The sequence below is a fragment of the Pelophylax lessonae genome (assembly GCF_965119305.1).
Source record: "Pelophylax lessonae genome assembly, chromosome: 5".
Lineage (NCBI taxonomy): Eukaryota > Metazoa > Chordata > Amphibia > Anura > Ranidae > Pelophylax > Pelophylax lessonae.
Genome location: NC_138772.1, coordinates 560,993,528 through 561,006,779, shown reverse-complemented (window position 1 = coordinate 561,006,779; position 13,252 = coordinate 560,993,528). Strand labels below are relative to the sequence as shown.

At 47.2% G+C, this 13,252-nt stretch overlaps 1 protein-coding gene across 1 annotated transcript in view; it reads right to left on the bottom strand.

Moving 5' to 3' along the window:
- The window catches only part of LOC309555480 (uncharacterized protein), a gene marked incomplete at its 3' end in the record, with an annotated part of 50,796 nt that overhangs the window by 24,441 nt on the left and 13,103 nt on the right, over positions 1 to 13,252 (bottom strand). The window contains exons 7-8 of the mRNA XM_082257509.1: positions 4,049 to 4,174; positions 1,555 to 1,664 (exon numbers count right to left, since the gene is read on the bottom strand). Of these exons, the coding sequence (XP_082113635.1) occupies positions 1,555 to 1,664; positions 4,049 to 4,174 (236 nt within the window). The remainder of the gene's footprint in view (positions 1 to 1,554; positions 1,665 to 4,048; positions 4,175 to 13,252) is intronic.

The window sequence follows — 13,252 nt, the reverse complement described above, 5'->3', positions numbered from 1 at the left end:
GTGGAGGAGAGTCAGTGCTTCTATTACTGAGCAAACACTGCCATCTACTGGTGGAGGACAGTCGCTGCTTCTATTACTGAGCAAACACTGCCATCTACTGGTGGAGGAGAGTCGCTGCATCAATTACTGAGCAAACACTGCCATCTACAGGTGGAGGGAGGTCACTGCTTCTATTACTGAGCAAACACTGCCATCTACTGGTGGAGGAGAGTCACTACTTCTATTACTGAGCAAACACTGCCATCTACTGGTGGAGGACAGTCGCTGCTTCTATTACTGAGCAAACACTGCCATCTACTGGTGGAGGAGAGTCGCTGCATCAATTACTGAGCAAACACTGCCATCTACAGGTGGAGGGAGGTCACTGCTTCTATTACTGAGCAAACACTGCCATCTACTGGTGGAGGAGAGTCACTACTTCTATTACTGAGCAAACACTGCCATCTACTGGTGGAGGAGAGTCGCTGCTTTAATTAGTGAGCAAACACTGCCATCTACTGGTGGAGGAGAGTCACTGCTTCTATTATTGAGCAAACACTGCCATCTACAGGTGGAGGGAAGTCAGTGCAGCCAAAACTAAACTGTGTGTGTAGCGCTGCAGTATATGTCAGAGCTATATAATGTATAATAATAATAGTGTGTGACTGTGGGGGGAGGGGACATTAGAGTGTAAGCTCCTGTGGTACAGAGACTGATGTGACTGTGGGGGAGGGGACATTAGAGTGTAAGCTCCTCTGGTACAGAGACTGATGTGACTGTGGGGGAGGGGATATTAGAGTGTAAGCTCCTGGAGTACAGAGACTGATGTGACTGTGGGGGAGGGGACATTAGAGTGTAAGCTCCTCTGGTACAGAGACTGATGTGACTGTGGGGGAGGGGACATTAGAGTGTAAGCTCCTGGAGTACAGAGACTGATGTGACTGTGGGGGAGGGGACATTAGAGTGTAAGCTCCTCTGGTACAGAGACTGATGTGACTGTGGGGGAGGGGACATTAGAGTGTAAGCTCCTCTGGTACAGAGACTGATGTGACTGTGGGGGAGGGGAAATTAGAGTGTAAGCTCCTCTGGTACAGAGACTGATGTGACTGTGGGGGAGGGGACATTAGAGTGTAAGCTTCTCTGGTACAGAGACTGGTGTGACTGTGGGGGAGGGGACATTAGAGTGTAAGCTCCTGTGGTACAGAGACTGATGTGACTGTGGGGGAGGGGACATTAGAGTGTAAGCTCCTCTGGTACTGAGACTGATGTGACTGTGGGGGAGGGGACATTAGAGTGTAAGCTCCTCTGGTACAGAGACTGATGTGACTGTGGGGGGGGGGGACATTAGAGTGTAAGCTCCTCTGGTACTGAGACTGATGTGACTGTGGGGAGGGGACATTAGAGTGTAAGCTCCTCTGGTACAGAGAGTGATGTGACTGTGGGGGAGGGGACATTAGAGTGTAAGCTCCTCTGGTACAGAGACTGATGTGACTGTGGGGGGAGGGGACATTAGAGTGTAAGCTCCCCTGGTTCAGACACGGGTGTGAATGTGGGGGAGGGGATATTGACACTCACCAGATTGATCACCTCCTGGGACATCGGTGCCTCTGGTTGGCTGTCTCCTCGGATTGGCCGGTGTGTGGAGTGCAGGGCGGAGAGGGCGAGTCGGGCTGGGAATGTTCTGGCTTTCAGGAAACACAGAGAAATGTTACAATTTATGGGAGGAGCATGCTGAGCCTCCATAATTGAAAAAACTAAAAATCCAATGAATGGAGGGGGCGGAGCCAGGGACAGTCAGGCTGAGGAGGAAAGGGCTAGATGATGCTGAATGTCCTCCAGCTAGGAAATGGGGGCAGGGCTTTATCTGGGTTGCTGCAGCTTCTAATGCACATGATGAGAAGCTCGCAGTGTGCGGTGAAATCAGAGGAAGGCGTTTCAGTGCAGGGGGAGGAGTCGGCTGCATGAACATTCCTTGTATTCTCTGTAATAGATCCTCGGCTCCATCTAGTGGGCAGAATATGGTATAGATATCTGAGACGCACCAAGCAGAGTATTCTGTATTCTGGCCACTAGATGGAGCCGAGGATTTAGAGGAACTTTCATCCAGCCTGCAGGAAGGTGGGTGTGGCTTTCGTCCAGCGAAGGTCCTATAAATAGACCCCAAGACTCCGCCTCACAAAAAGCAGCTTTGTCAGCTTGTCCATCAGAGGCTCCGCCCCAGAGCCAATGAACAGAACTCAGGGGCGGGCTCAAGGGGGTCCTATTATAAAATACATTTCTCAGTCTGTGCTCCTCAGAATTTACAGTATCTGACAAAAGTAAGTACACCCCTCATATTTTATTCTATCTTTTCATGTGACAACACTGAAGAAATGAGACTTTGCTACAATGTAAAGTAGTGAGTGTACAGCTTGTATAACAGTGTAAATTTACTGTCCCCTCAAAATAACTCAACACACAGCCATTAATGTCTAAACCGCTGGCAACAAAAGTCAGTACACCCCTAAGTGACAATGTCTAAATTGGGCCCAAAGTGTCAATATTTTGTGTGGCCGCCATTATTTTCCCGCACTGCCTTAACCCTCTTGGGCATGGAGTTCACCAGAGCTTCACAGGTTGTCACTGGAGTCCTCTTCCCCTCCTCCATGATGACATCACAGAGCTGGTGGATGTTAGAGACCTTCCCCTCCTCCACCTTCCGTTTGAGGATCCCCCACAGATGCTCAATAGGGTTTAGGTCTGGAGACGCTTGGCCAGTCCATCACCTTTACCCTCAGCTTCTTTAGCAAGGCAGTGGTCGTCTTGGAGGTGTTTGGGGTCGTTATGTTGGAATACTGCCCTGCCCCCCAGTCTCTGAAGGGAGGGGATCATGCTCTGCTTCAGTATGTCACAGTACATGTTGGCATTCATGGTTCCCTCAATGATCTGTATCTCCCCAGTGCCGGCAGCACTCATGCAGCCCCAGACCATGACACTCCCACCACCATGCCTGACTGTAGGAAGACACACTTGTCTTTGTACTCCTCACCTGGTTGCCCCCACACACGCCTGACACCATCTGACACCAAATAAGTTTATCTTGGTCTCATCAGAGCACAGGAGATGGTTCCAGTAATCCATGTCCTTAGTCTGCTGGTCTTCAGCAAACTGTTTGCAGGCTTTCTTGTCCATCATCTTTAGAAGAGGCTTCCTTCTGGGATGACAGCCATGCAGACCAATTTGATGCAGTGTGCGGGGTATGGTCTGAGCACTGACAGGCTGACCCCTCCCCCACCCCTTCAACCTCTGCAGCAATGCTGGCAGCACTCATACGTCTATTTCCCAAAGACAACCTCTGGATATGAAGCTGAGCAGGTGCACTCAACTTCTTTGGTGGACCATGGTGAGGACTGTTCTGAGTTGAACCTGTCCAGTTAAACCGCTGTATGGTCTTGGCCACCGTGCTGCAGCTCAGTTTCAGGGTCTTGGCAATCTTCTTATAGCCTAGGCCATCTTTATGTAGAGCAACAATTCTTTTTTTCCAGATCCTCAGAGAGTTCTTTGCCATGAGGTGCCATGTTGAACTTCCAGTGACCAGTATGAGAGAGTGAGAGCGATAACACCAAATTTAACACACCTGCCCCCCATTCACACCTGAGACCTTGTAACACTAACGAGTCACATGACACCTGGGAGGGAAAATGGCTAATTGGGCCCAATTTGGACATTGTCACTTAGGGGTGTACTGACTTTTGTTGCCAGCAGTTTAGACATTAATGGCTGTGTGTTGAGTTATTTTGAGGGGACAGTAAATTTACACTGTTATACAAGCTGTACACTCACTACTTTACATTGTAGCAAAGTCTCATTTCTTCAGTGTTGTCACATGAAAAGATAGAATAAAATATTGTGAGGGGTGTACTTACTTTTGTCAGATCCTGTATATCATCATCGGCCCCATGGATCATTATGTGTAGAGGAGGAATCTCTGCGGAGCAGCAGGAAGAATCTCCTGTGCCTGATGATAGACGGACATTGCTGAGAGTCACTGAATGAAGGATGAGATGTAATAAGAATCTCATAGGATTACCTGTGACACAGCCGAGGTGCGGGTGTAAGAAGAGGCCGAGGTGACAGAGACAGCTGGGGGGCCCGGGGCCCGGTGTACAGGAGCTGAGCGGGGGGCAGTCTGTGTCCCGGAGGCAGGAGAGGAACTCTGCAATCAGAGAGAGGGAATCCTTACTATATACCGTATACAGCAACGTGTCCCCCCTCCCCCTCATATACAGCAATGTGTCCCCCCTCCCCCTCATTATATACAGCAACGTGTCCCCCCTCCCCCTCATATGCAGCAATGTGTCCCCCCTCCCCCTCATATACAGCAACGTGTCCCCCCTCCCCCTCATTATATACAGCAACGTGTCCCCCCTCCCCCTCATATGCAGCAATGTGTCCCCCCTCCCCCTCATATACAGCAACGTGTCCCCCCTCCCCCTCATTATATACAGCAATGTGTCCCCCCTCCCCCTCATTATATACAGCAATGTGTCCCCCCTCCCCCTCATTATATACAGCAACATGTCCCCCCTCCCCCTCATTATATACAGCAATGTGTCCCCCCTCCCCCTCATTATATACAGCAACATGTCCCCCCTCCCCCTCATTATATACAGCAATGTGTCCCCCCTCCCCCTCATTATATACAGCAACATGTCCCCCCCCCTCATTATATACAGCAATGTGTCCCCCCTCCCCCTCATTATATACAGCAACGTGTCCCCCCTCCCCCTCATTATATAGAGCAACGTGTCCCCCCTCCCCCTCATATACAGCAACGTGTCCCCCCTCCCCCTCATTATATACAGCAATGTGTCCCCCCTCCCCCTCATTATATACAGCAACATGTCCCGCCTTCCCCTCATTATTTACAGCAACGTGTCCCCCCTCCCCCTCATATACAGCAACGTGTCCCCCCTCCCCCTCATATACAGCAACATGCCCCCCCTCATTATATACAGCAACGTGTCCCCCCCTCATTATATACAGCAACATGCCCCCCTCATTATATACAGCAACATGCCCTACCTCATTATATACAGCAACATGTCCCCCCCTCATTATATACAGCAACGTGTCCCCCCCTCATTATATACAGCAACATATCCCCCCCTCATTATATACAGCAATGTGTCCCCCCTCCCCCTCATTATATACAGCAACGTGTCCCCCCTCCCCCTCATTATATACAGCAACGTGTCCCCCCTCCCCCTCATTATATACAGCAATGTGTCCCCCCTCCCCCTCATTATATACCGCAACATGTCCCCCCCCCCTCATTATATACAGCAACGTGTCCCCCCTCCCCCTCATTATATACAGCAACATGTCCCGCCTTCCCCTCATTATATACAGCAACGTGTCCCCCCCCCTCATTATATACAGCAACATGTCCCCCCCTCATTATATACAGCAACGTGTCCCCCCTCCCCCTCATTATATACAGCAATATGTCCCCCCTCCCCCTCATTATATACAGCAACATGTCCCGCCTTCCCCTCATTATATACAGCAATGTGTCCCCCCCCTCATTATATACAGCAACGTGTCCCCCCTCATTATAAACAGCAATATGTCCCCCCTCCCCCTCATTATATACAGCAATGTGTCCCCCATCCCCCTCATTATATACAGCAACGTGTCCCCCCTCCCCCTCATTATATACAGCAACGTGTCCCCCCCCCTCATATACAGCAACGTGTCCCCCTCCCCCTCATTATTTCCAACAATGTGCCCAACCCCCCATTATATACAGTATCTGACAGAAGTAAGTACACCCCTCCCATGTGACAACACTGAAGAAATAACACTTTGCTACAATGTAAAGTAGTGAGTGTACAGCTTGTATAACAGTGTAAATTTACTGTCCCCTCAAAATAACTCAACACACAGCCATTAATGTCTAAACCGCTGGCAACAAAAGTCAGTACACCCCTAAGTGACAATCTCCAAATTGGGCCCAATTAGCCATTTTCCCTCCCCCGGTGTCATGTGACTCGTTAGTGTTACAAGGTCTCAGGTGTGAATGGGGCAGGTGTGTTACATTTGGTGTTATCGCTCTCACTCTCTCATACTGGTCACTGGAAGTTCAACATGGCACCTCATGGCAAAGAACTCTCTGAGGATCTAAAAAAAGAATTTTTGCTCCACATAAAGATGGCCTAGGCTATAAGAAGATTGCCAAGACCCTGAAACTGAGCTGCAGCACGGTGGTCAAGACCATACAGCGGTATAACAGGACAGGTTCCACTCAGAACAGGCCTCACCATGGTCCACCAATGAAGTTGAGTGCCGTGCTCAGCGTCATATCCAGAGGTTGTCTTTGGGAAATAGACGTATGAGTGCTGCCAGCATTGCTGCAGAGGTTGAAGGGGTGGGGGAGGGGTCAGCCTGTCAGTGCTCAGACCATACCCCGCACACTGCATCAAATTGGTCTGCATGGCTGTCATCCCAGAAGGAAGCCTCTTCTAAAGATGATGGACAAGAAAGCCGGCAAACAGTTTGCTGAAGACAAGCAGACTAAGGACATGGATTACTGGAACCATCTCCTGTGCTCTGATGAGACCAAGATAAACTTATTTGGTGTCAGATGGTGTCAGGCGTGTGTGGGGGCAACCAGGTGAGGAGTACAAAGACAAGTGTGTCTTCCTACAGTCAGGCATGGTGGTGGGAGTGTCATGGTCTGGGGCTGCATGAGTGCTGCCGGCACTGGGGAGCTACAGTTCATTGAGGGAACCATGAATGCCAACATGTACTGTGACATACTGAAGCAGAGCATGATCCCCTCCCTTCAGAGACTGGGGGGCAGGGCAGTATTCCAACATAACGACCCCAAACATCTCCAAGATGACCACTGCCTTGCTAAAGAAGCTGAGGGTAAAGGTGATGGACTGGCCAAGCATCTCCAGACCTAAACCCTATTGAGCATCTGTGGGGATCCTCAAACAGAAGGTGGAGGAGGGGAAGGTCTCTAACATCCACCAGCTCTGTGATGTCATCATGGAGGAGGGGAAGAGGACTCCGGTGACAACCTGTGAAGCTCTGGTGAACTCCATGCCCAAGAGGGTTAAGGCAGTGCTGGAAAATAATGGCGGCCACACAAAATATTGACACTTTGGGCCCAATTTGGAGATTGTCACTTAGGGGTGTACTGACTTTTGTTGCCAGCGGTTTAGACATTAATGGCTGTGTGTTGAGTTATTTTGAGGGGACAGCAAATTTACACTGTTATACAAGCTGTACACTCACTACTTTACATTGTAACAAAGTCTCATTTCTTCAGTGTTGTAACATGGGAGGGGTGTACTTACTTTTGTCAGATACTGTACAGCAATGTGTCCCCCCTCCCCCTCATTATATACAGCAATGTGAGAACCTTCTTCCCTCCAGAACACTGAAGATGGGTCATGGATGGGTCTTTCAGCATGACAATGACCCAAAACATATCGCCAAGACAACAAAGGAGTGGCTCAAGAAGAAGCACATTAAGGTCATGGAGTGGCCCAGTCAGTCTCCAGACCTTCATCCTATAGAAAATTTATGGAGGGAGCTGAAACTTTGAGTTGCCAAGTGACAGCCAAGAAACCTTAAGGATTTAGAGAAGATCTGTAAAGAAGAGAGGACCAAAATCCCTCCTGAGATGTGTGCAAACCTGGGGGCCAACTACAAGAAACGTCTGACCTCTGTGCTCCCAACTACAAGAGACGTCTGACCTCTGTGCTTCCATCTACAAGAAACGTCTGACCTCTGTGCTTCCATCTACAAGAAACGTCTGACCTCTGTGCTTCCAACTACAAGAAACGTCTGACCTCTGTGCTTCCATCTACAAGAAACGTCTGACCTCTGTGCTTCCCATCTACAAGAAACGTCTGACCTCTGTGCTTCCAACTACAAGAAACGTCTGACCTCTGTGCTTCCATCTACAAGAAACGTCTGACCTCTGTGCTTCCATCTACAAGAAACGTCTGACCTCTGTGCTTCCAACTACAGGAAACGTCTGACCTCTGTGCTTCCAACTACAAGAAACGTCTGACCTCTGTGCTTCCAACTACAGGAAACGTCTGACCTCTGTGCTTCCAACTACAAGAAACGTCTGACCTCTGTGCTTCCATCTACAAGAAACGTCTGACCTCTGTGCTTCCAACTACAGGAAACGTCTGACCTCTGTGCTTCCAACAAGGGTTTCTCCACCAACTACTAAGGGGATCAAATACTTATTTTACTCACTGAACTGCAACTCCATTTATAATATTTGTATTGTGTGATTTTTCTGTATTTTTGGTTGATATTCTGTCTCTATCATATAAAATACACCTATGATAAAAATTATACACCCCCCATTACTATGTAAGTGGGCAAAATTACACAATCTGCAGGGATCAATTCATTATTTTCCCCCCCGCTATATTTATACGTTGCGGCTTGCAAGTGGTTCCCCGAGGTCGTGGATGAAGCTATCGGCTATTGTTTTATCAAGCCAGTGATTCCCATTCTCATAAAAGCGGTCCAAGCGACTAATTAGCAGCTGGATCGCTTTCAGAAGCAGCAAAAGGGGTCATCCCCTTCCCCCCATGCCACTTCTTCTGTTCTCACTACACGTTTGCCCCTGGCGTGTATGTAGCTCAACATACAGCTTAAACCTTGAATCCTAAAATTACCAGACTGTCTGTAACTTCGATCTTTATTACAATGAACAGATGATGGTCATATAAGAATAGGATGTACACAGATGCAGTGAAACTAGAAATAAACAGATAAATGAACATATAATAAGTACATGAACATAAACAAATGTCTACTGGATATACAGCTAACAATCTTTAAGCACACCAGCGATGCTGCCTCAGATAAGGATTTCCTCGGAAACGTGTGGTGCAGGCTTAGCTGACTCCCATGCGTTGTGTCCCAATGGAGAATGTAAAAAGAACTTGCAGTGGGAGGTGCAGCGAGTTCCCAGTGGTATAACAGGAAATGTTTAATACCATATAGAACACTGTCCATCAGTTGTCTTTTGCTAGAGTGGCATCTTGTGGACAATGTTGGTATTGCAAGTCCAAAGATATTTTTCCTTATAGGCTGAAGGCATGACACCACTGATTCTCGGGCTTACCGCTTTCACCGGTACATCCAAGAAACAATCTGACAGTGCGGCGGCTGGACACAGAGGTAAACAGAGACCAGATTGCCTCTCATCACCTCTATGATCTTGGAGGACCAGAGTGACATCATGATGTCACTTCCAGTCTAGAGCAACAGTAAATTTTTTATTTATTTTTTTATACCAAAAGATCTAATTTTTTTTTTTTGATCTTTTACTTTTAAAGGTAGAGGAGAGATTTAAGGTCTTATAGACTCCAGATGTCTCCATAAGGAGTACCTGTCATCCCTTATTTCTATCACAGGGGATGTTTACACTCCTTGTAATAGAAATAAAAGTAATCAAAAAAAAAAAAAAAAAATGAAAGGGACAGTGCAAAAAAAAAATAAAAAAAAAAAAAAAAAAATATGAAAGGGACAGTGCAAAAATAAAATATAAAAAAAATGAAAGGGACAGTGCAAAAATAAAATATAAAAAAAAATGAAAGGGACAGTGCAAAAATAAAAAATAAAATAAATAAAAAAAAATGAAAGGGACAGTGCAAAAATAAAATATAAAAAAAATGAAAGGGACAGTGCAAAAATAAAAAATAAAATAATTAAAAAAAAATGAAAGGGACAGTGCAAAAATAAAAAATAAAATAAATAAGAAAAAAAATATTAAAGGAACAGAGCAAAAATAAAATATAAAAAAAAATGAAAGGGACAGTGCAAAAATAAAATATAAAAAAAAAATGAAAGGGACAGTGCAAAAATAAAAAATAAAATAAATAAAAAAAAAATGAAAGGGACAGTGCAAAAATAAAATATAAAAAAAAAATGAAAGGGACAGTGCAAAAATAAAAAATAAAATAAATAAGAAAAAAAATATTAAAGGAACAGAGGAAAAATAAAAAATAAAATAAATAAGAAAAGAAAAAAAAGCAAAGCACCCATCCCTCCGTGCTCGCACACAGAAGCGAACGCATACGTAGGTCGCGCCCTCATACGTAAACGGCCACGCATGTGAGATATCGCTGTGATCGTTAGAATGAGAGCAATAATTCTATCCCTAGATCTCCCCTGTAACTCTAAACTGGTAACCTGTAGACATTTTTAAAGCGTCACCTATGGAGATTTTTAAATATCGTAGTATGGCTCCATTCCACGAACATGCGCAATTTTAACCACTTGCTTACCGGGCACTTTCCCCCCTTCCTGCCCAGGCCAATTTTCAGCTTTCAGTGCTGTCACACTTTGAATGACAATTACTCAGTCATGTAACATGCACCCATATGACATTTTATTCGCACTAAAAGCGCTTTCTTTTGGTGATATTTAATCATATAAAATTTTACAAACAGGTAATTTTTCTCCTTCACTGATGGGCACTGATGAGGCGGCACTGATGAGGCGGCACTGGTGTACACTGATCAGGAAGCACTGATGAGGCTGAACTGATGGGTGACACTGATGAGGCTGCACTGATGGGCAATGATAGGTGGCACAGAGAGGTGGCAATGATGGGCACTAATAGGTGGCACAGATGGGCACTAATAGGTGGCATTGGTGAGCACTGTTAGTTGGCATTGGTGGGCACTGATCAGGAGGCACTGATGGGCACTGATAGGTGGCATTGATGGACACTAATAGGTGGCATCAGTGGGCACTAGTTAGGTGGCATTGGTGGGCACGGATCAGGAGCCACTGATGGGCACTAATAGGTGGCACAGATGGGCACTGTTTGTTGGCATTGGTGGGCACTAATCAGGAGGCACTGATGGGCAATGATAGGTGGCACTGATAGGTGGCACCAGTGGGCACTAGTTAGGTGGCATTGGTGGGCACTGATTAATGAGGCACTGATAGGTGGCACCAGTGGGCACTAGTTAGGTGGCATTGGTGGGCACTGATCAGGAGGCACTGATAGGTGGCACTAATGGGTACTGATAGGTGGCACTAATGGGCACTGGTAGGTGGGACAGAGAGGTGGTACTGATAGGCGGCACAGATGGGCACTGATCAGGAGGCACTGATGGGCACTGACAGATGGCAATGGTGGGCACTTAGGGGACTGATGTCCCTCTAACAGAAGCCAGTTAACAGCTTTATTCACACTGAAAGGGTTTACTTCATTGGCTGGCAGCTGATCATGTGGTAGAGGACCTGATGTGATCAGCCATGTTTCAAGCACAGGGGGCGCGTGGGCACCCTCCCAGCATTTGAAGCCTACGCTGTAGCTGTCTTTCGGCCTTTGTGCGGGGGGTTAAGTGATTAAAGCGAGACATGTTAGATATCTATTTACTGATACGCTCTATTCCTCCCACTGACTCAAACAATAGGACACGATTCCTTTACTGACACCAACAATGGGGCACTATTCCTCCCACTGACACCAATGATGGGGCACTATTCCTCCCACTGACACCAATGATGGGGCACTATTCCTCCCACTGACACCAACAATGGGGCACTATTCCTCCCACTGACACCAATGATGGGGCACTATTCCTCCCACTGACACCAATGATGGGGCTCTATTCCTCCCACTGACACCAATGATGAGATACTATTCCTCCCACTGACACCAATGATGGGGCACTATTCCTCCCACTGACACCAATGATGAGATACTATTCCTCCCACTGACACCAATGAAGAGATACTATTCCTCCCACTGACACCAATGATGGGACACTATTCCTCCCACTGACACCAATGATGGGGCCCTATTCCTCCCACTGACACCAATGATTGGGCACTATTCCTCCCACAAACACCAATGATGGGGCACTATTCCTTCCACTGACACCAATGATGGGGCACTATTCCTCCCACTGACACCAATGATGGAGCATTATTCCTCCCACTGACACCAACAATGGGGCACTATTCCTCCCACTGACACCAATGATGGGGCACTATTCCTCCCACTGACACCAACAATGGGGCACTATTCCTCCCACTGACACCAATGATGGGGCACTATTCCTCCCCTGACACCAATGATGGGACACTATTCCTCCCACTGACACCAATGATGGGGCACTATTCTTCCCACTGACACCAATGATGGGGCACTATTCCTCCCACTGACACCAATGATGGGGCACTATTCCTCCCGCTGACACCAATGATGGGGCACTATTCCTCCCACTGACACCAATGATGCAGCAATGTTATCAACGCCAGGACATTTTCTACTCCTACTAGCCACAATCCAGCCCCCTAATGTCTGATATAAATAGATGGATGGATAATAAGCTAGCCCTTTGTTTAGGAAGTTTGGGGTCCCCTGTCCTAGAAGGATGGAGGACACACGGGTGAAGCGCTCTGTCAGATCCATATGAGTATCACCTCGGTTCCTCCGGACAGAAGTCCCCCATGTACAGATGTCAGATGCCATACCTGGGTGGGAGGCTCCTCCTGTCCCTGGCATAGGGCTGGTGTTGGCTGTGATCCCGCCTCCGATGGGGGGAAATGGCCCCGCTTCTGTGCTGTTATCACTTTCTAATAAACATAAAATTGAGATAATGAGAAGTGGGGGGAAGGGAGACATTTCAGGGGAAAATAATTTAACTGCAAAATTGTGATTTAATCTAAATGAGTCTTTAGGCTTCCCCAGCTGGTTTAGGCAAAAAGAAAAAATAAATCCTCCAATGTAAGTCATGAGACTTCCTCCAAGCCAACCTTAGCAAGCAGTAAAAGGAGCTCCATGGAGAATTAAGGGTTCAGTAGCAGCACACATAGTGCTCCCCGTAGCCAAACATGATGGGAGCAGCACACATAGTGCTCCCCATAGCCAAACATGATGAGAGCAGCACACATAGTGCTCCCCATAGCCAAACATGATGAGAGCAGCACACATAGTGCTCCCCGTAGCCAAACAGGATGAGAGCAGCACACATAGTGCTCCCCATAGCCAAACATGATTACAGCACACATAGTGCTCCCCGTAGCCAAACATGATGAGAGCAGCACACATAGTGCTCCCCGTAGCCAAACATGATTACAGCAGCACACATAGTGCATCCCGTAGCCAAACATGATAAGAGAAGCACACATAGTGATCTCTTTGGGCAAACATGATAACAGCAACACACATAAAGCTCTACTTAGACAAACATGATAACAGCAGCACACATAGTGCTCCCTGTACCCA